General features: G+C 49.8%; 1 protein-coding gene across 2 annotated transcripts; it reads right to left on the bottom strand.

Annotated features, from left to right (window-relative positions):
• Positions 1 to 22822: 22822 nt before the first annotated feature.
• Positions 22823 to 25504, bottom strand: KCNA2 (potassium voltage-gated channel subfamily A member 2). Of its 2 annotated transcripts, XM_069479004.1 has the most exons (2): positions 24605 to 25504; positions 22823 to 22885 (listed from the first exon to the last, which is right to left on the bottom strand). In XM_069479004.1, the coding sequence occupies exons 1-2, from the start codon at positions 25502 to 25504 to the stop codon at positions 22823 to 22825; spliced, it is 963 nt and encodes a 320-aa protein (XP_069335105.1). The 2 variants fall into 2 exon arrangements, with proteins under 2 accessions (XP_069335105.1, XP_069335104.1); XM_069479003.1 differs by lacking the exon at positions 22823 to 22885 and having other exon boundaries at positions 24005 to 25504.
• Between the last annotated feature and the right edge of the window lie 176 nt (positions 25505 to 25680).

Below are 25680 nucleotides of genomic sequence, written 5' to 3'. Positions count from 1 at the left end.
GGAAGAAGTGGAGGCCGAGGACTGGACAAAATGACCCCAGTGGACGTTGAAGGAGAATCTCATGGACGCAGCCCTGAGGGGTCGTCTGTGCCTGCTGTCCTGGATGTTTCCTTCCCAAACTGACTTGGTATTTTTAGGCCAGTCCCAGCTTGGGAAGCTGTCTGGCCAACTAGGTGACCAAAAACCAAGTTCCTGCCTGCCAGGTGGGTACCTACCTCTCCCCTTGGCATCCCGGGTGGGCACAGCCGGCAGAGACCGTGACCCATCATTGACTGTCTTTCACCCTGAGGGATATCTAGGGGGCCTGGCCAGGAGCAGGAAGTGCCTGTCCTGGGACAGTAGGGCCTGGAGTCTGGGAGAGGTGGTCCTAACAAAGGACAGCAATCCTGGACCATTCTGCTGTTCTGTGTAAAGATTTTCTTCCCTCTGCCAAATATGGGGACTCTTTGGCCTAGGTCAGTGAGCTATTCCTGGAAGGCAGGCAGTGTGCCAGTGTTCCAGGCGGGCACTGTTCTCGCTCTGTAAATAAATGCAGTGGAGCCACTGCTGGCACCCCCAGGGGCCGGGAGCCCAGTGCGCCTCCAAGCAGGGATCCCAGAGAGGTGGGAGCAGAGCCACGTGGGCCAGACAGGCAGGGAATCTGGAGTCTACCCACGGACAACCTCGGGGTGGCCCCAGGCAGGGCTTTGACCACCCTTGTTCAGCTCTTTGTTAAATACCCACCACCCCCTGCGGAGAACAGAGATCGAAGGAGGGGTCTCCAGATGCAGCCCTGGCCTGACCTTGGATCCCGAGGGTGAGGATCCAGAGGACAGTGTCTGAGTGAGCCTGGCCGGCTCAGGCCTGACTAGAGGGGCAACAGGACAACCCAGGAGGAATTGGAGCCATGTCTACCACCATAGGTCTCTCCTTAGTCCAGAAAGACGGAAGCCGAGAGTCGAGTCAACAAGCTCAGGACGAGTCTGAGCGGCGTGCATACAGACTTCAGCCCATCATTTAGAACCCTGGAATGAGAGGCAGCAGTGCTGTGATGAGGGCCAGCCCCAGCCCCCTGAGTAGCCAGGCGAGTTACATAAATCCTCTGAGCCTCAGCGTCTCAGCTGTATAGTTTCAAGGTTGTTGGGAGAAGTAGTTGGCATAGGAAAAGTGCTTAGCATAGTGTCTGGCACACAGTAAGCACTCAATAATTGCAGCAATGATCATCTTCATCATCATCATTGTCACCATTATTTGATACTTTTATTAGTGCATTTGGAGTCAAAGCACTTAGGTTTGAGACCATGTCAAACATTTAGTTATTATGTGACCCTGGTGGCGTTTGTTGACCATTGAGAGCCTCAGTTTCCTAATCTCTACAATGAGGCCAATCACAGTCATTCTTTTCAGAACATTGCCGAGGTAAGTAAATATTTACCACCTGGCACAGAGTGGCTCCAAACACTTGAATTAGAACGAGAAGACTCATACTGTGTAAGAAGGTAAGTTTAGGATCTTTCCTGTAAAAAAAAGTGCGGTTTTATGTGGCAGGGAGTTACTTCATGGGATTTGTCACCTCAGGAGATGACGTGGACTAGAGCCTTAGTCAGGAATATTTCAGCTGCAAATGAGTAAATCCAGCCCAAACTGGCTTGAGAAACTGGGGAAGCCCAGGGGAGCCCGGCTGGGCTTCAGGCACAACTGGGTCCAGACGTTTCAGCGATGGCTTCAGTGCACGGTCTCTGTGTCTCGGGCTGTCTTTTCCATTGTGTCAACTGCTTTCTCAGGAAGGCTTTCTCCTCATGGTGGCAAAGCCAGCCACTGTCAGCACCCAGCTTGCAACATTTCACAGCTTGCGTCAGAGAAAGAGTGACACCATCTCTCCCTGGGCATGCATCTCCTCCCTTAAAAGGGCTGTTTGAGTCATATGGCCGCCCTCCACCACGACCGGATTGGATCTGGGTCACATACCCAGCCCTGTGGCAGGGTCTTTGATTGACAGCCCCACTGGAATCAATGCAGGGGAACTGTTCCCATAAAACAAAGATGTGAGCAGTTACCAGAAGAAGGGAGAAGGCTCGCTGGGCAGGCAAATTGCAATAGCTGTTGACTAGAGTTAAAAATATGCTCTAAGTAAATCCCTGGATGACCTAATGCATCATCTTAATGGGCTGTTAGGGGGGGAGTGGGATGCTTACAAGATTTCATTCTGTGGGTCACTCAGCGCCCTGGCAGGGAAGGATTCATGGCCTGGGTCCCTATTGGACCATTTTGTCCTTTGCACATGGCCAGTCCCCAGCTTGCCTCTGGACCACAACCACAGCCTCACCCCTGCCTTCAAGGCAGCCTTGGAGGCCAGACTTGTCCGCTTGTGCCAAGGTGGTCCAGGCAGCACGAGTGTCTGAGGGCTCAAAATTCATTCTTTGATTAAATAAGTGCTGGGGGGGGGGGGATAGCATGCAATATGGATGACCCTGAAAAGAACCCTGGACTTGGAATCCGAAGCCCAGAATCTGATGCCAGCCTTGCTCCCTCCCAGCCACGTGACCCTGGACATGCCACTGTCCTCAGCATCCTCCTCCACCAAATGAGGGGCTGGGCTAGATGGTCTCTGACGTCTCTTCCAGTGCTGACATTCTGGGACTCTGTGAATGTTATTAAATTCATGAATCGGCTTCTTTGCCTGGAACAAGTCAGCTTAAAATACATGCAAATTGCACTAAGTATAGCTGTTCCCTTGCTGAGGAGGCAGCCTGGCATATTTACATAGTTCGAAATTGGCTGCTGCATGCCCAGGGTGGGGGAGCAGCGACAGACTCTGAGGCTGGGCTGGCAGCATCCTCCTCTAATGCAAGTAGGGTCCCAGACCTTTCCCAGCCTGGAGTCCTGAGGCCCGTCGTTGGCAGGGAGGGGGAAGGGAGCTGCTTGGTACTGGAGCCTAGATGTGCCAGGATCCATTCTGGGTGCTCACTGTCTATTAGCTTGTTCAATCCTCACAGCGGTCCTTGACAGCAAGTATTATTGTTGCCTTTTAACCAATGAGAAAACCAAGGGGCTGTAGGTTGCCCAAGGCCACACAGCTAGTAAATGTTGAGGTTAGGCTGACTCCAAAGTTCATGCTCTCTCTACCACTAGGCCAACAGCTTCCTCCCCACCCCAAGCTCCGCCAGATCCACTGCTCTTTGCCCATGCTCTTGTTGGCCAACACTGAGAGTCTTCGTTCATTCCGTAAATACGTGGTGAGTGCCTATGGTGTGTTAGGCTGTGTCCTAGGGATGCTGCAGTAACCAAGACCGATGCAGCCTTGGTCTTCTTGGAGCTTACATTCTAGTGGCAGTGTCAGAAAACAAGCAGGTGAATAAATAAATGAAACGAATTGCAGATTGTGATAAAAGCTCCAAAGAAAACAAAGAGTGTAGATGCCAAGAACACTGAGCCTCCCTCGGGTGGGAGCTATTTACGAAAGACCTGCCTGGGATGGCAACATCTAAGCTGAGAACGGAAGCTGTGAGGGAGGAAGGTGGAGCGGCAGCTCTGGGTTCCCGTCTCAGCACCTCTTAGTTGTATCACCTTGAGCAAGTCACTCATTCTGAGCTTCAGTCCCCTCATCTGTGAAATGGAGGTCACGGTATCTCCTTTGAGAGGGTGGTGAGAGGATTGTAAATAGTGTACACACAGCACCCATTGCAATGGCTGGCGGGTAAAAAATGTCCACTGTTTTTGTTACTGTCACTGTACTTTCTGATCTGGGCCTGGGGCCTACGTTACTTTTGGCAATGAGGCTGCATGATTGATCAGATCCCTCCATGGCTAACCCCAAAGACCACCAAGCCGGGTAGGGCAGACGCAGGTACCAGGCCAGGAATCAGGGTGCTGGTTCCAATCTTGGCTCTGCTGCCTGCTGCTTGGTGACCTTGGCAGGCTGGGGAACACATGGGGTCTCAGTGATTTCCCCCTAGTTGGTAATTCCTGTCTCTCAGCATGGCTGTAACACATGAGGGCATAAAAATGCATTGCATAGCTCTGCTTAGATCCAGTTCTCCATCCAATCAGCCGCTTGACCTCAGCAAGTCTCCTTGTGTCTTGGCCCCAGTTTCCTCATCTGCCAAAGGGGAATAACAATACCCACCTCTCCATCATTGTGAGGCCTGGGTGAGATTTAGAATGTGGGAATAGCCCAAGTGCTGCGAAGTGGGATGGCAGTGAAGTGCGCTGTTCCTGGGCCAGAGGTGGCCCTCATCCCCACCTCCTGCCAGTGGCGGAGGAAAGGGGGACCAGAGCTGGTGTTTTCCCTGAGAACCAGAGGGCAACACCGGGCCCAGGGAAAGACACGCTGGCCATGACTGCGATTGGAGCTACTCCCGAGGTGAGGGCAGGGACCACGAATCATGAGCTGCTTCCCCAAAGGTGCAGTCAACAGAGCCAAATGACTCTGCTGAAGTCATGTCTGGATCACTCATCCTGAGGAATCAGGTTTGTACCTGTGCCTGTAGAGCGGGAAGGAACAGAGGGAGGACCTTGCTATGTGCCAGCGAACGTTCACACCAACGCTTCGTGGATAGGATGGCTCAGCTTCAGAGAAGTTAAGTAACCGGCTCAGGATCACACCGCTCATAAATGAATTTTGACTTAGGTCTGATTGATTCCCAAAGGTGGATCCCGGTTTTGTGAGCCTGAAGCTTATACATTTTTTTTTTTTTTTTGGAAGGGAGCTACTTAAAAAACATTTTATAAGTGTACGGCACTTGGTTTGCGAAAGTAAATTTTTTTTAGAATGAGAAAAGAAGAGGCCTTGGAAGAGCCCATGCAAGGAGGGTCCTTGAAGCTCCTCCATAAACCGTCCACTGAAAATAGCACAAACATACTGTTTTTCATAGAAATCTCTAAGGATCAATAGTTCAGGCCTGTTGGAAATCAAGGGGGGTAAAAGGGAATTACTGGGAGGTGGGGTGGTGGGGGGATGTTGCTCCATGGGGCTATTAGGACTGGGAGAAGCACCGGGTAAGGGGGAGGTCACGTGGCTCTGCTGATAAATGATGGGTCATGGAGATAGGGCTGGACTGGGAGTCCAGTCCCCTGGACTCTTGCTTTATTGCCCACTTATTCTGTGCTCTTGCACAAGTCTCTTCTCTTTTCTGGCCTCAGTCTTCCCATCTGTATAATGAGCCAGATGATCTCTAAGGTCCCTGCCTGCTCCTGATGTTCTGTTTCTGCGCAGCCTAGCCAGCTCACCTAGGCTTCAAGAGCAGTTTTACAATGGAATAGACATGAGGACTGTGAGTTATCTTTGGGAGAGTCCTAGGGGAGGCAGCTGTGGGCCTGGTGGGGAGGCTCTGGCTGGAAAGTCACTATGACATCCATCCCTGGGCGGGCCCTATAGACTGTGTGTGGCCCCATTAAGCTGTGGAGAGATGCTGTGTCCCAGTAAGCTCACTTGGAGCATAGCGAGGGGCAGCTCACGGAGGAACCTGAGCCTGGCACCTTATCATGCAGACTGGAGTCGTCAGTCCCTTCCTCTCCTGCTCTGATCCTTGGGGGAAGAGCTGAGCTTCTACACTCTGCAGGTTCCACCCCACCCAGGTCCCTGAGCAATGTTCGAAACTCTTGTGCTATATCACTCCAGGCATCCTGGGGGAGCCTGGGCACCCGGGGATGCAGCCTTTCCTGGGGTGTCCACTGTGGTCCCTAGTTTGAGTAATAGGCACCTACTCAAGCTTCTGGATCAGTGCTCAGAGTGCCCCCACCCCAACACTGCAGCTCTGTCAGCTCCCCGAGTCAGGTCCACTATTCACAGTCGGTCCTCTTTCCCAGGGGCCCTAGGTGGTCAAGTCCCAGCAGACTCAATGCCCCAAATCCCATGGCCTAGGTCTGATCTGACCTGGACCCTTTTCAGGCTCCCAGTGGCTAGTGGCAGGGCCAGCCAGGCCTGTTGGATGGGACCCAGAGCGCAGCGTGTGAGGCTAACTCCCTCTGACAAGCCCAGGAGTAACACTCCAGGGGCTGGCCAAGCTGAAGCCCAGGGGCACTCCTGCTGGCAGGGCAGCTGGTTGGATTGATCTCATAATTAAATCAGGGCCAGGCCTGGCTGACCGTCTGGGCTCCGACCCTGCTTGGCCTCTGGCCCTTGGCTCCCAGGATGGGCCAGCGTTTGCCGCTGAGAAGGCAGAAGGTTTACAGTTGGGTGAGGGTGGACAGTGTGTCATCTCATGAAAGGGGCTATCCTGATTTAGTCTGTAGCTAATAAAGCCCCCTTTTCAGTGCTCAGAGCTCAGTTGTCCATTGTTAGGACGGTGGGGAGGCTAGAAGGTGAGATTTCTTAGGTGGACATCTTGGGTAGGTGAACTCTTGATCAGCCCCTTTCATGAATTTCTCCATCACAAGAAAAGGTAGCTCCATTATACTAGGTGCTCAGGTCAAAACCCTGGAGTCATCCTGGTTGCCTTTGTTTTTCTTACACCAAATATACAGTCCTCCAGCAAATCCTGCTGGTTCCACTTTCGGTTTGTACCCGGAGTCCAGCTGCTTCTCACCGACCGCTCTGCCACTCCCCTCTGCAGCCGCCATGCGCCTTGGCCATAGGATTGTAATTACCTTCTCACTGGTGCCCAGACTCCATTCTTGCCCCCTACAGTCTGTTCAAAACACAGTAGCTGGGGTGATCTGAGAACAGGAAGTCCAATCAAGTCTCTCCTTGAATGCCTCCTATGGCTTCCCACCTTACCCACAGTACAGTCCAGAGTCCTTTCCGTAGCCTACAAGGTCTTACAAGATGTGCAAGTCCCTCCCAAAACTTTCTGGCTTCATTTTCTATTGCCTTCTACCTAGCTCATTTTGCTCTGGCACACTGGCCTCAATGCATGCCCTCTCCTGCCTTGTCTCAAGGACTCTGTCCTTGCACTCCCTGACCAAGGAATGGTCTTCCCACATAAATCTGCATGGCTAACTCCCTGACTTCCCGAAGGTCTCTGCCTAGATGTCAACTTATCCAAGAGACCTTCCCTGCCCACCTTGCAGAAAAGTGTTCCCCTACCATCACTCTCCAACTCCTCGTCTTGCTTTATTTTTCTTAATAGTATTTTCTTCCTCACTCATCCCCTACTAGAATGTCAAGTCTATGAGAACAGGAGCTCTGACTGTTTTGCTTACTCATAGATAGTCCCAGACTAGCAAGGATGGGGCTATATCTCTTTGCATCCATAGAATAGAGTGAGGTGCTGGAATGTGATGGGGGTTTAATTCATGCCGCCTGACTTAGTGCACCTTTCCCTTGCCAAACACTGTGACCCTTGACTTCTTTTGAAGAAAAGCATGGTGCATCAGCTTGATTGGCAGTCAGCAGGCTAGTATTCTACTTACCAATTTACTGTGTGGCCTGAAGCAAGATGCTGTGCTTCTCTGGGCCTCAATCTTCTCACCTATGAAGTAAAGCAATTAGCCCAGTTGATCTCCAAGACCCTTTCCAGATTGGACAGTCCGGGATTCTAGTGCTCTCAACCCCCCCACCCCTCACCTTATTCTTAGGAGGCAGCGGTAGCAGCAGGAAGCACAGACCAGGTGACAACAGATCTGAGTTCTCTTCTTTGTTTCCAGCTGTGTGTTCTTGGCAAGTTACCATTCACTCCATGCCTGGGTTTCCTTGTCTGTAAACAGAGGATAATAATGCCTGCCCAGAGAGCTGCCACCTAGGTATATTGTGAGGACCAGAGGATGAGAAACTGCTTTGGAGTCTGGGTCATGAGGAAGAGGGAGAGTTAGCAGATGGGCTTTGGAGCCAGATGGCCTGGGTTCAAATCCTTGTTTCGGAAGTTAAGTAAGCCTTCCCAGCAAGTTATGTACGTCTCTCTATGCCTCGGTTCCATGTATAACATGGGGATAATTAGTGCCTAACACATAGGGTGGTTGTAAGGATTAAATGAGTTAATGTATGTAAAGTGCTTAGAACAGGGCCTGGCACAGAGTTTGTGCAATATAAGCATTTGCTTGTATTATCCATTCATAGACTCATTCATTTCTTCTGCAACCATTTATTAAGAGTCTATTCACGTGCTACTCCTGGATCAAGGTTAATTTTCTCCCCTTTCTCAATTAATTTTTCTGACACCTTTCCCTTCTGAGGGAAGGAGTGGACTCGCTGTGCAAGGTTTTTGACACAAGGATGACATTTTATTTACTTCTGCTCCCCACAGCCTAGCCCCGTGCCAGGCTCACATAGGTGCTCCGCAAATGTTCATTGAGTGAATTTATGAGCTTACCAGCAGTGCCGAGTCCTCAGCACTTGGCAGCATTTGTTTAATACCGATTACCTTTCGGCTCCTTGAGAGGTGTTTTATGTGAGGTCCTTCCCCCACAACAGCTCCATGAGGTGGGTGGTATCACCCCATTTTGTAGGAAGCTGAGATTCGGTGAACTCAGTTACCCAGATAGAAGGCCAGAGCTGGGACCCCAATGCAGACCTGTGCCCAGAGCTGGGGGACCTTGCTTCACAGGCACTTCCTCCCCCAGAACAGAAGGTATCATTTATGGGGCCCTTACTTGGTGCCAGGCACTGTGTCAAGTGACTTCCAACCCACACTCCGTCTTCACGGCTGCCCTGTGAAGAGCATGTGTCCCTGCCCCCTCCTTTGCTCATAAAGGCAGGGACTGGGTCAGGCTGCAGAGGGAGGAGGAAAGGAGCCCTGAAGGCAATCCCTTTGCCCACTTCCCGAACCCCAGAAATCCAAACTGAAGAGAGGTGCCGATAAAGGGGTTCAGAGCCCCCAGACTCTTCCCTTTCTCACTCTCAGGAGCTGAGGCCCAACGGAAGACAGCTTTTTCAGGAACTTTTAATAGAGCGATTGCTCATTCACACCTTGCAGCCTCGTGAATCCCATTGACAAAAATACCCGAGGTGGGTGATCCTCTTCCCTTGCACCTCATAATCCCTAGACTTCCTGATCTTCCCCAAGATGCCTCATTCCTATGTTTTTTGGAGGCTCCCAGAGATCAGAGAGTGGGGACAGAGTTAAAGTCCTTGGTGACTTTTGTTGCAGTGTCTGTCACTATGAGACCCAGCTGAGTGCTGACCCCACCAGGGTGGTGGCTGTGGTTTCATACCAAGGGCTTCAGTGTTGCATTGGGGTGGGCTCACCGGAGGGACAGAACCAATAGGACATGTATGAGAGAGAACTTATTAGGGGGAATTGGCTCATGTGATCACTAAGGCGAAGTCCCAAGATAGGCTGTGTGCAAGCTGGAGGACCAGAGAGGCTGGTCGTGTGGCTCCCAGAGAGGCCAGTAGCCTGGCTCAGTCCAAGTCCAAAGGCCTCAGAACTGCCACAGTGTGGCCCCCAGTTTGAGGCTTAAGGCCTGAAAGCCAAGAGGCCATGGGTATAAGTCCCAGAGTCCAAAAACTGCAGAGCCTGGAGTCTGATGTCCAAGGGCAGGAGGAGAAAAGGACAGCTCGTTCCAGAAGGGAGAAAGAATGTGCGAGGAAGCCACGCAAGCTAAGAGTCCCCCTTCCTCTGCTTGCTTTGTCCTAGCCACACCCTCAGCCCACTGTATGGTGCCACCCACATTAAGAGTGGGTCTTCCTCTCTCAGTCCACTGACACATGTCAATCCCCTCTGGAAACACCCTCGACAACAGTGCTCCGCTACTCATCTAGGCATCCCTCCATCCAGCCAAGCTGACACCTAATATTACCCATCACAGATGGCTTCGAGCTGTCTTGATTCTGAAGCGTAGATTGGCCTCTCATTAGCTGTGTGAGTATGGCAATTACTTTGCTTCTCTGAGCCTCGCTTTTCTCATCCAAAAATTGAGGTAGTGACAATGGTCGCACGAGTCGTTGCAAGAGTTAAATGAGATAATGCAGGCAAACCGCCCAGTGCAATGCCTGCCCATGGTTGGTGTGCTTTATGTCTTAGTTGAATTTGAATCACTGTTCCAGCGTATTTACTTGTACTTTGTACAAGGAAACTCTCTTACTCTTGATTTGGTAGCTTTCAAGGTTCAAAGGCCCAGGGTTAGGCAAAGAATGCTGAAAGTAGGTCCCAGGACTTTGGGAGTATTGGTCTGACTGTGCTCAGGTGTGTTTTTCCTGAGGGGTGTCCATCCCCCTGCACTCTTGGCAGGAGGAGGAGGAGAGCTCTGTTAGGCCATAGCCACCATCTGAAGCACCTTGGGTGGGAGGGGCACCCGGAGCTGGGGGAGCAGGGGCAGGGGGAGGGGCACAGTGTTGCTGGAAGGTCTGGTCCTCCCCGGAGCAAGGATGCTGGGCATGCCACAGGCTGCATGGATGGGCTGTGGAAAGTGTAGGCAAGGTGCCTGTTACCTGCTGCCTTGGACACTTAGGTGACGCAGGACTGACATGGGGTGTTGGTGCCAGTAACAAGGTGGGGCTCAGCTGGGGTCCCCCAGCATTTGGTAGGAGGCCACTCACTTAACACCCCTGGGGTGGGGCTTAGAACAGTGGCGCTTTGGGCGGGCTTCCTGCCTGATCTGGCTTCCTCCGCTATAAGGGGAGTGAGATGGTTCTTCCCTGGGTTGGTGACTTTCTCTATCCTGCAGGTCTCTGATGCCATTTCCCAGGGCTGAACAAGACAGGGCTTAGAGCCAAGACGGAAGCCATCCCCATCCCAGGTCACCCAGGCTAGGGGTGGCTATTTTGGTTGTACCCAGGCTCCTTAGGGCAAACGAGGTTTTCTTGTTTCTTCTTTTAAGGCTTACCTATGTGCCCTCAGACTCGTGAAGGTGGCGGTGGCAGAAGGACTAACATCTATTGATCATAATACTCCTTAAGAGTACGGGCTTTGGCCTCACAAAGACTCTGCCAGTTATGTAGCTGCGTGACCTTGGGCTACCTGTGCAACCTTTCTGGGGTTCAGTGTTCTAACATGGAAAATGTAGATAATGATACCCACTCTATAAGACTGTCGTGATAACTAGATGAGACAATGCATGTCAAGCTTTGCAGAGCTTCTGGCACTAAGTAAGCCCTTGACACATGCAGGGTACTTTGTGTAAATATAGATATTATAGATATAAATGGTTTTTTTTTACATTCATGCTGACTCTGTGAGGTAGGTATTTTAATCTCAAGTTGAGACAGAAAAAACAGAAGTTTAGAAATGTTAACTCCCTTGTTAAGATCACATAGGCAGTATACTATACAGCAGAGTCAGAAATGGAAGCCAGCCTCCACTCGAAGGCCTGGCATTTACTAAGGCAACAAGTCTCCCACCCTTAGAATTTGGGAAGCCTGTGGGAAACCGTTGGAGCTCTAGTCCCTGCGATATGGAGGAGTTTGGTCCTAGGGCTGACAAGGGGTTGGGCAGGCTCTTGGGGACAACTTGTCTGGGACCTATGGGACAAGCCATTAGGAGATATATGGCACCTTGACCATGGGCCATTTAACTCAGGTGACTCAGACCAGCTGCACCTGAAGGCCCATCTGATTCCAGAAGTGGAGATTAGAGGTCTCTTGTAGGGCCAGAGAAAGATACAGGGGAAAGGGGGTATAAGAGCATGGCTATATCTCTACTGTCCCAGTGACATGGACATCTTGGCCACCACTGTCACTACATGAGCCCTGGCTGGTGTTCAGGTTGGAATAGATACAAGGCCAAAGAGCCTTGATCTTTCCTTGATAAGCCAAAGATTTGTGAGCACGTTGTTTCCTGACCTGTGTGTGTGTGGGGTGGGGGTTGGGGGTGGCGGGGAAGGTGGCCTAAAGGAACAAAAGGGAGAGGATAATGAGAGCTGACAGTCAGATTGAGAAATGCCCCAGTCCATGGATCAAAAAGATGCAGACTTGCCTCATTTGCATATCATTTAAATAGCATTAATTTCATGTCAAAATATGTGGTCTTTCCTTGACTGCTGTGTTAAACCACCCTGGGGAGATTTCAGGTCCAGATTCTAGGGCCTGAGACGCAGGCACAGCTACTGCACAAGGGACGGATTAATGGAAAGAGAAGTCTCGGGGCAGGAGCTGGGTCTAGCTCTGTGTCAGCCACTAACTCATTGCGGGTGAATTTCTGTCTTCCCCTCTTAGCTGGAAGACCCACGAGAGCAGAGTATCCTAAGCATTGGGCAGAAAAATATTTTTTGAATAAATGAATTCTATTTAAATAAATGAAAATGACTCTGGGCAAATTACTTTTCCTTCCTGGACACTGGGGAGAAGATGAGAGGTCTAAGTTTGACCAATAGTTTTAATTTGGGGGGCTATGGATAACTGTGAACATTCCTCACAGAAAAAATGACAATACCACAACATGTCATACACAATTTCAGGAGGTTTCTAGACCCTCTGGAATTAATCCTTGTACCCCTTGGCCCATGTTAGGAACCCCTGGACCAGAAAAGACTGAAAATCCTTCAACTTTTACATCTTGGATACCCTGGCCCACGTGGATCTTTAGGGTATGGGAATCCAAGAGAGAGGCCACATTCACATATTTTTATTAGGTTCCTACTATGCATCAGGCGCTCATTTAACCCTCACAGGATAAGGTAGGCAACATGATTCTCTTTATAGAAGTGAGGAAACTGAGGCTCAAAGAGAGTATGTCCCAGGGTCACAGAGCTGGTGAGTAACAGAGCTGGGATTCGACCCAAGCCTTTGGCTCTAGGGCCATTCTCTTTCTCCCGGGTTAATATTGTTTCTCAGTTGTACCAATTCAGCTTTGCTCCTCCTGCCCACCACATGAGCCCCTGAACTAGGAGGGAACTCCCCCTTGCATGCCACCCCACCAAGCACCACTCTTGATTGGGAATTACTGGCCCAGGGTTCCAGACTTTGTGGTGAAGAGTGTACAGGGCAGATGCCCCAGGCAGGCAGGGAAAGGTTCAGTGTGCATTAAATGGCTTAGGTGGTCTACACTCGAACTAGCTGAGCTCCCGCAAAGTGGAGAGAAGAGGACCTTGCCAGGCACAGTGGTGGATGCCTGTAGTCCAAGCTACTCAGGAGGCTGAGGCTGGAGGATGACTTGAGTCCAGGAGTTCAAACCCAGTCTGGACAACATAGCAAGACCCCATCTTTAAAGAAAAAGAATGAAGACTTTGATGTTGTAGCTTCCACACATCCCTACTCCCTTTCCCTCCCTTTTCCCCTCACTTTTACCTAACAAGATCTAACCCTATTTTCCTAACAAGATCTAAACAGTCAGGGACAGACAAAACTCTCCCCAGTTCTCACACCTCAGCTCCTTGAAGGCAGGAGTTTCACGCCCAGAGGAGAAATCAGCAGGAAGGACCAGGCCTGAGAGCCTGTCCCAGTTTCCCATTTCTTTGGAGCGAGAAGCCCTGGCCCCGTTTGTCAGCTTGGGGCTACTCTGTGGAGTCACAGAGCTCTTTCAGGTAGTTCAGTGTTCCCGCGCCATGCCGGAGGAAATGCCCAGCTGCTGCTACAGGTGAAGGACCTGCAGCAGCAGTTGTCCCAGACGTTTCTTGTCTTTTTACCATCCTATCCCTTGTCACCTCTGTGCCCGATGCCCAGAAACATACCCTTCTGAAAGTGAGATCATGGTGGAGAGACCAGCTGCTTTGGATAGTCAGTTTCCTAGGGGCAGAGCATGGCAGAGGGTGAAGGCCTTTAATAAGAGGCTTGGGTGGGGGCAGGGTGAGGGTGGGTAGGGGTGGGATGTGCCTGTGGTGGCTAAGGGTAAGGACTTCCCCGTGGTCACACTCCACACCGTGGCCTCTCTGGAGCCTCCTGAATGCTGGGGAGTCCAGCTGTGAACTAGGTTAGACCTCAGAGGAAATCCCACGGATGTGCCTCAGCAGTGTGTGCATGTGTGTCAGGATCTCCTCCAAGGAAGCGCTGCTGATAGCTGGAGAAACAGGGCCCTCCTGCTCAGGAGGCAAAGGTGGGCATTCTCCTCGCTTGGGAGTTGAGAGCATGGCTGACCCAGAGCCCTGGGCACCAGCAGTTATGGGCAGAAGTGGGGGTGGGTTTGAGGACAGGGCCTGCGCAGGTGGGTGCAGCTGCAGTAAAATGACGCCCAGCTAAATGACTCTCAGGCTGCCTCTGGTCTTCAGACTGGGTCCCCTCTCCCCACACATCCCCCAGCTCCGTGGAACACACAGGAAGTGCTGATGCAGTGGGGGAGGAGATCTCAAACCCCTGCCCCCCTCTCCTACCCACATGCCTGCTTTAGCCTTTCTTCTTAACCAGGGCTCTCAGTCAAGGGCAGGTGGGCACACAGCCAAGGTGGTCCCTGATGCATCGAGGAGAGCCCGCTCCTGTCCTGTCCTGGTCTCCCCGGCTGGGAAACTGCAGTGAGGGTGAGGCAGGCACACTTGCATGCTGTAGGGATGATAACCAAGCAGTCAAGAAAGAAGGTGGAAACCATCAGTGTCTGTCAAAAATTTTATTTTTTTAATTTCACACAGAATGATGTTAAAATAAATCCTCAGTAATATATATTTATATACTTATTTACTTGTGTCCATATTTACAAAAGACTGTGGAGCTCTATGAAGTCTATGTACACCCACGATCAGGTGGACAGGCAATGTTCATTGAGGCACATATGTACACATATATGTATAACCTATGTACAAATATCAGACCCTACTGACACAGGAACTCTCAGCTGCAGAAGTCCTGGGCAGGGCAGTGTTGGTGGGGCTGAAAGCTTCCAGAATATGTCAGCAAGAATGATAATATCAATACATCCTGTGCAATGTAGTTAAGCTGGTGTCTAAATTTTCATGAAGCAAACAAATAGTTAAATGACTCCCAACTCCCATGAGTTTTCCCCACAAGTCCTGCTCCGCCTTCAGCTCCCATTGGTCCCCAGCCTCTCATCACCATGGAGACCCCAGTTCCCTTTCAGCATCATCGTTAGGAAGCTTTACCATCAGCGTTGGAGTTCCTTCTGCTATTGATCCCAAGGAGGCTTATTTATCTGCCTCTTTGAGTTTTCAGCAATTATTAGAGAGAGGACACGGGAGGGCAGCTGCAGAATCATGCACAAGCATCAAGGAAGCCAGTGCAAACCCTGACTAGAGGCTGTGCTGTGTGAGCCTAAGTGAGCAGCGGCCATTTCCACTATATATATACACACACATATATATGTGTGTGTGTGTGTGTGTATATATATGTATTATATAAAATCTCCAGAGACAGCCTATATAAGCACATAAGCACACAGGTCTGGCAAAGGAAATAGCATCTTCCACTCATGAGCTTTACAGCTATGTCCCTGATGAAAACTAAAGAATCTTCAGATTGCTGGCACCATTAATCTTGGCTGTTCCAAGATTACCCTTAGTGGAGAGAGGGGTGCAGGGATGCAGAAAACCAGGAAGAGGCCAATTTGGCTGGGGTATTGTTTGCTCAGCAGGCTAGAGCTTGATCATGGGACTTTCCAGCTTCCTGGGGCCCTTCAAATGAAGGAACTATCCAAGCACGACAACAAAAGGAAACTGGGTCGCTGGATCCCACGTGAAGGCAGAACTGGGGCAAGCACAGAGCATGTTCAAACCCTCAGGAGCTAAGACTCAGCCTCGCCAAAGCCAGCCAGGCCTCTTGTCTTGCTTTTCTGTCCCATTTGTTAGCCTAGAGCTGGTTTGCTCCTTTCCAGCCCCACCTGGCTGGTCAAAGTCTTTGCCCTGCACTTGGTAAGTTAAAAAGGCAGTAATCCTAGCAGCTGACATGTTTGGTAGCAAAGTGAGCCTCTGAATATTCTCTTCCTCCCAGCTCCTCCTCTTGCTTTTTCTAGCAGCCCAGAGTGTTTATGCACTCATACAAACAAGGCAGTCAATGTCTAGGGAATCATTTTCAAGGAGAAGCAAGGCTTAGAGGCCTCTCATGAGGACTGAGAAGAGGCCCGGCCTGAGCCCTCTGGATAGCTTCCAAAGGTCCTGCCATCACTGCTCTCAGTGACCTAGACATTGCAGCAGCTGTCCACGTTATTACGTAATCGCACCTGCCCTGTGCATCCATCAGTGGAATGATGCAGGGAGTTCTCAGCTGCAAACTCATCTGGAACAGATCTGACTATTTTAGGCATGCAGAGGAGCACAAAACGTTATCCCGGTTTCCATGTGGAAGTTCATGCAGCATAAGAAGTAACCATCCAGACAGGCTGCCTTAACTGCCCCAGTTTACCATCTGGTCACGCCAAGTCTGGGTTATGGGCTTCTGCTACCTGATCATGACCAGCCTGGCCAGATTGGAGGGCTTCCGGGAGTGTGGGGAGATGGCGGACACCCCTGCACCACCTCAATTGCTCCAGATACCAGTGAGGAATCCCTCCCATCCCCATCTGGAGAGAATGCACACACTCAAATGCAGGAGGTGAGGATGAAAGAAACTATCTCCCATGGGTCTAACACACTGGCAGGCAAGAGGGAGAATGACGCACGTTTCAGCTCGCACCCAGCTGTTTCTCAAGTGATGTATACCGCTTACCTCCAAAGAGCAACTGAATTACAGCTGCTCCTACCTTCAACCCAGGTCTGGTAAGAATCAACAACAGAATGGGGTTGTGAGTTCCATCGATTGCCACACACCTCACCTTCCATCTGGCAGAGATGTTATTTAGTTCTTCATTAGAAATTTTACGTTCAGATCTCATGAAACTCAAACCTAGGGCACCACCGATGACAAAGAGAACGCTAAATAGATCAGTCCTCTGCCACATCTTTAAGCCTTCCACTCCCCCCAAGCTACAAAGTTTGGAAAAACGTTTATGGTCCTTTATGAGGAGGTTACAGCCAACCAGGGCAGTCAGAAGAAAGGCAAAAGCACCTGGCCGCTGGATCAGACTTCCCTTTCATCCCTGAGTCAGGCAGCCCCCTGAGGGAGGGAGAGGAAAGAGGTGATCCTGGAGCCTATCCTTTTGTCATGAAAGAACTGCCTTCTGGAGAGGTCCCTAAGCAGAAGGAAAAAAGAGAGGAACTGGAGAGGTGGAAAGAATGCAAAGGAAGGTCATTTAAAAAATTCAAATAAATGCAGTTTATTCCTTGGATTGTCAAATTTATTCCATGTGAGTGAAATTAAGGGGATTGGTCAATGTATAACTGTATAATTTTTGAAATAATGGTATACATATATACATATACTATACACATATATATACAAAGAGATATATGTATATATGGAAAACCTCTAATAATTCGAGATCAATTAACCAAAACCTTGATTGACAAGAATTATGTTTTCTTACTATACTTTCAGTAGAAAGAGGCAAATGACTGCAAGGGCGCTATCTGATAAGCCAGGATGAGCCCTAATGGCCCACTTCCAGCTCTATCTTGCGGCCAGGAGCCATCCGCCTGTCTCTTTGGTCTTCTCCGTCTCCACTTCGGTACAATGAGCACTGAGGTTTAGAATGTTGACCCTGAGCAACGCAAGGTCCTCTGTCATCTTCAAACAGTCTACTTACTAAGGCAGGAAAGTTCATACTAACCTACTTAGGAAATATTTTCTTCAATTACAAAGGTTGAACTAGACGTGTTTTCCCATTCCTACTCAAATAACCAGAATCGCAAAGCGACCAGGGTGTTCCCTTCCCTGAGGTTTCCCTGTCAGTTAACTGAGGTGTTGCTATACACATGTGTATAGAGCAAGGTAGAGCAAAAAGGAATGGAATGGGACCCTGGGGCTGCCAACCTTCCCTGACTATCTGGTCTGAATATTCAACCCCACAGATGTCTCAGGAAAGGGACTCCTATGAAGCCCCTGGTTATGTGTGCAAATATTTGTGCAGCTGCACACTGTAGCATGTGGAGGAGTCTTTGTTTCACTAATGTCATGCCCTGACCACCTATCTTCTATCCCTGTAGGCCTCTACCCAAACCCACGAGAATTTGCTTCCCTCTACCGCTCTCGTGGAGTCCCTTGGGTTGAGCAAGTCAGCTTATTTTGAAGGAGAGTCAGAGGGCACCCCCCAAATCTGCCCAGGCTGCTGATCCCAGGTGCAAACCTCCGGGCCACATTCCCTCAGCATCCAGCTCCCTGGGGAAGAGAGGAGGGGCAGCAAAAGGATCAAGTAATGGCTTTTAGTGCATGGACATGATCATCTGTAATGGCTCAGGATGTTTAGTCTTCTCTATTGGCAAGTGCTTTTCTGCAGGCTCCCATTACTCCCTGCCACACTCATGGAAAGTTGACAAGATGGGCTTTGAGCAGAGTGTGAGTTTGAGCTGGCGTGAGGTCACTCGAACTCAAGGTTTCAGTGCCTGGAGGTTGTGAGGATGCCGTGGGAGAGCAGGCAGAAAGGGGGAGGCAGAGACACACCTAGAGACAGAGAGGTGCACACAGGAAAGAGCCACGAAGCCTCCTCACAGGCCTTCCTTGTGTGTACGCTGCACCTCTGCATATGTGTCCATTCCAGAAGGAGGTCAGACCTCAGAGGACAGGAGTCGTGAACACATGGGAAGAAGAAGGAACTACAGACACCGTGAACGAACGCCCAGAAATCAAGGGCATTATCTGATGATCCAGGTACTATCACTTTTCAGTCCTGAGAGCAAGGTTTTGAAAGAGCTATTGCTAAAGAAAACAGTCACTATGTATTTTATTGCACTTTTCCTCTTTAAAAATATTCAAACACAAACTATGAGAGATGAAGCTGAGATTTGGTAGGAAGGGAAGCAGAAGGGGCAAAGTGAACAAGATTAGCTTGAGGAAGAGACCCAGCCCAGCTTGTAGGAGATGTCCCCACCTCCACCTGTCCCCACTTACTGCTTTGAGTGGGGAACAGGGCTGGTCTCAACAAGGGCCAAGTCTAAAGATACAGATGATGGTCACAATTGCTACCGAGACAGCTGCCAGCATCCACCTCTCTGCTGGTTGGCTCAGGTGGCTAATGATGTTAATGAGGCTAAGGTCATAAGTTCAAACCTGGCAGTGGACACCTTGCCAAGGCTGGAGAACTACCATTGTGTAACCAAGGAGCATCCTGGACATTACAGCCCTCTCGGACCAGACAGCCATCACCCAGGTGCAGGTTGTTATGACAATGGGCCCCAGGAGAGCCCTGGGGAGCAGAGCTCAGCACCATTGTCCCCTCTCCTGGGTAAACAAGTCAAAGCATGGTGCTCCCTTGCCTGCCATGCGGGGAGGGTAGTGGTGCCACCTGCATATGCAATTTGCACACTGTTCTACAGTGTCCTTTGGGGGAAGTCAGCCTCTACCTTGCTTCTCCACTGCTGTGGGCAGTGCTGAGCCCCAGCCTCAGGGTCTTCAGGGCATGCTGCCCTCTCTCAACATGGGATATCTCAGCTGATACTTTATGGCTGACCATGAGGAAGTAAGTTGGCCAAAGGCCTCACTGCGACGTAGTGAGAGACCCAGGGAGAGCAGATAGGACAAGCTAGTCCTGAAGCTGTCCCCACACAAGGCAGCCACATGAACACCCGGGGCTCAGGCCATCACCACTTTCATGGGCACCCTTCCACATGGCCAGTGGAGCCTAGAGGCACACTCCCTTGGGACCCCCTTTAAAAGGCTAACCTCCTGATGACATGCCAACACCATCCTTAGGAGCCCAGCTGAGAGGGACAAGGGCAAGCAGAGAGAAAGAAAGAGAGCATGTTGAATATTACTGAAGTTCCAGGAAGCACAGAGCCTTAATTACATTCTTAATTAAATTTTGGCTTCTGAAAAGTTTACTCTAAAATTCGACCAGCTCAGTTACTACTCTTTCTTCCTAACAACCTCTCCACCTTTCCTGTGCTTCTTCCCCTTCGGCCCCCTAAAAACTCCAGCTTTCCTGAAGTTTGAGCCCACGGGGGCATCTGATAAAGCCAAAGGGAAAATTGGTATCTTGACTGGGAAACAAGAGTCCCCGTGTGTTGCACTGAATGCACAGGTGTGGAATCCACATGCCTGTTCCCTGCTGTTTTTGCTTCCTCTGTGGACACTGGGAGCTGTGACCCTCATTAGGAGGGAAGAGTGAGACACACCTGGGACGGCCACCGGAGCAGAGACTGTGAGGCTGGACCCAAGGCCTGACTGCAACTCCTAACTTCCATTTCGGGTGAAGTCTTTGCCAAAGCGCACTCAGCTCTCAGCTAGTCCTAGTGGGAAGAGCCACTTCCAAGAGGAATCTGAAACAGTGGGTAATCTTAGATAGTAGTTAGGTCTGGTCTTAGAATATAGCATAAAAATCAGACCCTCTAAAAATTGTTGTTTGCTTGTTTAGCCTTAGGTTTATGTCCTTAATCACATTTTACTCAAGATGAATTGGGTTGCCGTTTCCTCAAGGCACAGCACTTGGATGGGAGGCAGGGCATCCGGGGGAGCCCCCGTAAGCGGGAGAGCATGCCTGGAATTGAACACCCACAGAGGGGAATCAGGAGTTGACCCCATTGGGCTTATGCCTGAGAGCAAGTGAAATGTCACAATCAAGTAAAGGTGGCTCATTTTTAGAGACAATTGTATATAGGGTCTTGACTTCCTGAACCAGCCCCCAGCAAAGCTGCTGAGGATGGAGGAGCAAGATCTGTGGACTCAGAGAATGTTGGGGGCATCTTCACCCTGGTTCTGGGCCCAGGATCCTTCAGTTTCTTGAGCCATCGCTGCTTTAAAGAGACTAGGGCTGAATCTGGAGATCCTAGTGCTGGGAGCGGGGGAGCCTCTGCTATTGGGCTGTCTGTGTGCATTCTCTTTGAAGCAAGGGGCATGGCAAGGGGGTGTATATCAGGCTGCGAGCTGTCCCAGGTACTTCCACAACCTACTCCTGGGTTTCTGGTGGCAAGAAGATGAATAGGTAGAAACCCCATGAGACTCTTGGTTGTAATCAGAGATCTGCTTGACGTGGTGGCCCGTCTTTCTGCTTGAAACCTCAGGGATTACTTCTCAGGACTGAAATCCGGAGGTGAGAGAGGAGATAGAGAAGGAGATTCCTCGAAGGATACTGAGGGATACAGACACAGGCCAGGGAAAGGTGATTAAATCTGGTCTTTTGTTTGTGCCCGGTAATTTATCACTCCGGGGGCAGAGAGATGGATCTGAGTATACATCTGCCTTTCATAGTGTGTGTGTGTGTGTGTGTGTGTGTGTGTGTGTTCTTGGGCATGTGTGCTGTATCTCGTATGCCTAGTATAAGTGAATGCATTGTGCATTTTACACTGAACATGTATTTTGTGTGCAGAAACGAAGGTATTCTTTGTGTATTTTGTATGCATACCCATCGTGTCCATGTAGTTTTTGTGTATTTTGCGTCTGAGTTGCAGGTTGTGTATTTGTACATGGTGTATGTTGGTCTTTTGTGTATGTTCTGTGTTGGTAAGTCCATTCTATGTCTGTGCTAAGTGTGCATATTTTGTTTATAGTTATAACCATATTTCTGTGTCTGCCCTTTAATTTCATCTGTGTGCATTTTGCATGTGTGTTGTATGTTTTGTATTTGTGTGTGGCAAGAGTGTATCTATTTTGTGGCAGATGTGCATGCAGGTGTGTGAACATTTTATAGTCCCAGGCCAAGGACACTGTGGTAAGATTTATCTACCTCCTGACCTAGGCCTCAGATATGGGTTGCTTTATCTTCTATTTTCTAAAGTCTCTGTCCCTCCCACCCCATGTCTTGGAAATTCAGCACCACCTCCCACGAAGAAGAGGAAGAGAAGCACGGAGGCTTTGTGCTGGGCACGGGATACCCTGCAGACGCCTGGGGATGTGGGTGACCAGGAACTAATGAGCACCCTGGGCCTAGCACCCTGAGCTGGTGCCCCACCCCCCAAGACAACTGTAGGTGCTAACTAGGCAGCACTGAGGCCTGGGCTGGAGCCACCACTGGACAGCCTGACCACAGCAGTTCACTGTGTTTGGGAAATTTAAGCCACTATGTCAAAGGTCAAAGAATCCCAGTCTGATGAGGTAAAAGCTCCCCTCCCCCACTGGAACCCATTCCAGGGACAACCTATTCTCTACCTTTAGGTTATGCAGTACTTATTTGCTCTCTACCTGTTCTAGGGGTTGGGGGCCGATTCTTTACCCATCCTTTGGTTCTTTTTAATAGCAGCTCTGGCTGCCAGTTTGCTGGGGAGAGAGTTTGAGTGTGGCGATCAAAATGATGCTTTTGGATCATCTAGGGACTCCATCCCTGGGTCCTGGACTTCAGAAATTTCCACATAGAGGAAGCTCACTTTAAGTCCAGATCAGTGGAATTTAGTACCAAGGAGTCCTACTCCTTGGTGTCCTTAGTTCAAAGCAGGGCATCCATTCTGGCTCCTTGGGGAAGGTTCATGAAAGTGACAGATGCAGGGCCAAGTGATACGAAAGACCAAATGGGGTGGGAAAAGATGAGAATGGAGATGATTGACAAGATGGACTGTAGAGAGGAGGCCCAGGGTGGTCCGGCCCAGGACAGCTGGAACTGTGAGGGCCATGGGGCCCTTGTGCACTCAGTAAGACAAGCTTCAGCCATGGGAAACTGAAGCTGCAGCACATGGAGGGCAGAAAAGACAATTCTAATGTCTAGGAATACATGGAGACTGGAGTGTCTGAGGCAATGGCAGCAAACCCAGGCCCAGTGGGGTTACCAGTGAGGCCCATTAGGCCTCTCAGACAGCCAACCCACCAAGCAGTGGATTTGCTCCTGAACCTGAACTCCAGAGAATGAATATATATATATGTGTGTGTGTGTGTGTATGTACATATGCACACATATGTCTGTATATATATGCACACACACACTCTAGTGCACATAGTCAAACACATGCATAAATTGCCCTGTGTCAAAAATATTGCATAAGCTTATACGATGTTCAAATGCAATTTTTTCTATAGCTAGCTAGGTAGAGGAATGCGTGGAAGAGAGATACACGATATATATTTATATACACGGGATCCACAGACCTGATGCCCTGGTCAGCTGTGTAGACATGCCCATGGCTAGGTTAACTCCTAAGGTGCAGTGTTCAGATGCTGCTTTCCCTGCTCACTCTCCTGGCTTTGCAGAAGTCTGCACTTCCATTTGGAAGAACAGGAATGGGCGGGCTGGGGGGCCAGAAGTTTTGGTTCCATTCCAAATAGTCTATTTTTTTCTCCTGATGGAGGGCTTTTGCCTTCCAATGGGGGAAAAAAAACGTAGTTAAATGCCATTCCAAGGCTATTAATACTCTAAATATTAATACTGTGTAGGCTACTAGGAAAATAGGTTATCTCCTGTGTTTTAAATATTGAGATTCATGCAACACACACCCATGCAGCTCTATCGCATCACTGGTAAATTTCACTGCAATGTCAGTGTAGCTGGCCACATCACTAGGAAAGCAGATGTCTGCACACTTCAGTGTAAAAGAAGAAATCAGACATGTTTTTGTGACCCTGAAGCCTGCAAAAGTGGTGAAATCTGAAGCTGAGAGGTCCCTTGGTTTGTTAGCTTCTCCCCATAGGCCTAAGAAAACAAATGTGAAACTTGACAACTCATATTCGGTCATACGAACTGTCCCTCCTCCCGGGCTTCCCTCACATCGACACTGCAGAGAAAAAGCAGAATGCAGCATTTTCCGTTATGAAACACAAGCCTCTGGAGCATCTACTTGGCAAGTGCAATTCACAAACCCCAGCCTGTGACACAGAAAGTAATTCCAACACACAGGACTGTGTGTTCTTTTCAATGCAAAAATGGGAATGACCTTTTGAATTATCACCAGAGCTCTGAAGCTAAGCCATGATGGTGTTCCTCTGTGAAGGGGCCAGTGGGCTCAAATGGGGTGGCAGGATGGGAGAGGGGAGTGCAACTCTGGGGTATTGTGTGTATCTAATTAGGAAGGAAAGGTGGCACTGACATGGTGGACTGTGTATTGGATATGAGGTGGCCTCAATGTGTCTTTCTGAAATCCTGGCTTGATAGGTGACTCCCATCTTTGGAAACCCATAAGCCGGTGATGAGGATTTGCATGAAAGCCATGATAGATATTCTGTGTTCTAAATCAAAAATCAAAAGGTCAAAAGTCACTTGCACGACTATTGCTTTCCATGCAGAACCAGATACACACTGTAGAACACACTGACTACAATGCAGGCTATTATGCAACATCTGCATTAGTTCCACCGAGCTGTGAGTATGTTAATAGGTTTCAATCAGACATCAGTTAACATTTTGGTAATATTCACATAGTTTGTGTTAGCCAAAGTACAGTTAGCTGTTTTCAAGTTTTCCTCTCTAAAGTCCTCATTACTGTTGTTTACCCCCTCCTGGATCTCCATGTAATCAGACTTACTAATGGTAGAGGCACTTCTACTTTTCTTTAGGTCAGGGGAGGATGGGATCTTTGGACAGCTTGTCACTTGCAAGTACTGGGCCTGCTCCTCTCCCTCTGTCTCCCGGTGGTAGAAGTAGTTGAAATTGGATACAATGACAGGGACCGGTAAGGCAATGGTTAACACACCTGCAATTGCACACAGGGAACCCACTATCTTTCCCCCAATGGTAGTCGGAACCATGTCTCCATAGCCTACAGTTGTCATGGAGACGACTGCCCACCAGAAGGCATCCGGGATGCTGGGGAACTGGGACTCTCGCTCATCAGCCTCTGCAAAATAGACAGCACTAGAGAAAAGGATGACCCCGATGAAGAGGAAGAATATCAGGAGGCCCAATTCTCTCATGCTGGCTTTGAGGGTCTGACCTAGAATCTGGAGGCCTTTGGAGTGTCTGGACAACTTGAAAATCCTAAAGACTCTTACCAACCGGATGACACGGAGGATGGCCAGTGACATGGCCTGCTGGCCCTGCTGAGCATCTTCTGGCTTCTCAGCCAGCTCTGTCCCCAGGGTGATGAAGTAGGGGATGATGGCCACAATGTCAATGATGTTCATGATGTTGGTGAAGAAGCCAGCTTTGCTGGGACAGGCAAAGAACCTCACCAAGAATTCAAAGGAGAACCAGATGATGCAGAGAGTCTCTACAATGAAAAAGGGGTCGGTGAAGGAAGTGGACTGCTGGTACCCGATGGTGCTGTTGGAATAGGTGTGGAAGGTCACCCCACCACCATGCATGTCTTCATTCTCATCCCGGAAGATGGGCAACGTTTCCAGACAGAAGCTGACGATTGAGATCAGAATCACCATGACAGATACAATAGCTATAATCCTGGCAGGCCCTGAGCTCTCTGGGTATTCAAAGAGAAGCCACACCTGTCTCTGAAACTCATTTTCGGGCAGAGGACGCTCTTCCTCCTTGATGTAGCCTTCATCTTCCCGAAACATCTCCATTGCTTCTTCTCCCAGCTCATAAAACCGAATTTCTTCAGAGAATATATCTAAGGGCACATTCACAGGTCTCCTCAACCGGCCCCCAGACTGATAGTAGTACAAAATGGCATCAAAGCTAGGGCGGTTTCGATCGAAAAAGTACTCATTTCGGAGGGGGTCGAAGTACCTCATTCGCTTCTTTGGGTCCCCTAAGAGGGTCTCTGGAAACTGGGCTAAGGTCTTCAGCTGGGTCTCGAACCGCAGCCCTGAGATGTTGATCACCACCCTCTCGCAGCACTCGTGGTCTGCCTCTGGGTCATAGGTGTCCTGTGGGTGCCCAGGGAGGGCAGCAGCCTCGTCTGCTGGGTCTCCGGTGGCCACTGTCATAATTGGGACTGAGAGAAGCGCCTCGCGCTACACCTTCTGGCTGCCTGGCGGCAGGGAGCTCAGGGTGCTGCTAACGGCCCCAGGAAGCACAGAAGCATTGGCCTGGGCTCCTGCAGGAGAGCCCTGAGAGCTCTCTGAGAGCTGGACAGACAGCCTCGCTTGGCTGAAAGACAGAG

Source organism: Eulemur rufifrons, chromosome 8, assembly GCF_041146395.1.
Source record: "Eulemur rufifrons isolate Redbay chromosome 8, OSU_ERuf_1, whole genome shotgun sequence".
Classification (NCBI taxonomy): Eukaryota; Metazoa; Chordata; class Mammalia; order Primates; family Lemuridae; genus Eulemur; species Eulemur rufifrons.
The sequence above is the reverse complement of the archived record's forward strand: the minus strand, read 5'-3'. Positions and strand labels throughout refer to the sequence as shown.

What these genes read in the sequence shown, in the direction of transcription:
- KCNA2 (XM_069479003.1), bottom strand. Translation starts at nt 25,504, where the DNA reads ATGACAGTGGCCACCGGAGACCCAGCAGACGAGGCTGCTGCCCTCCCT.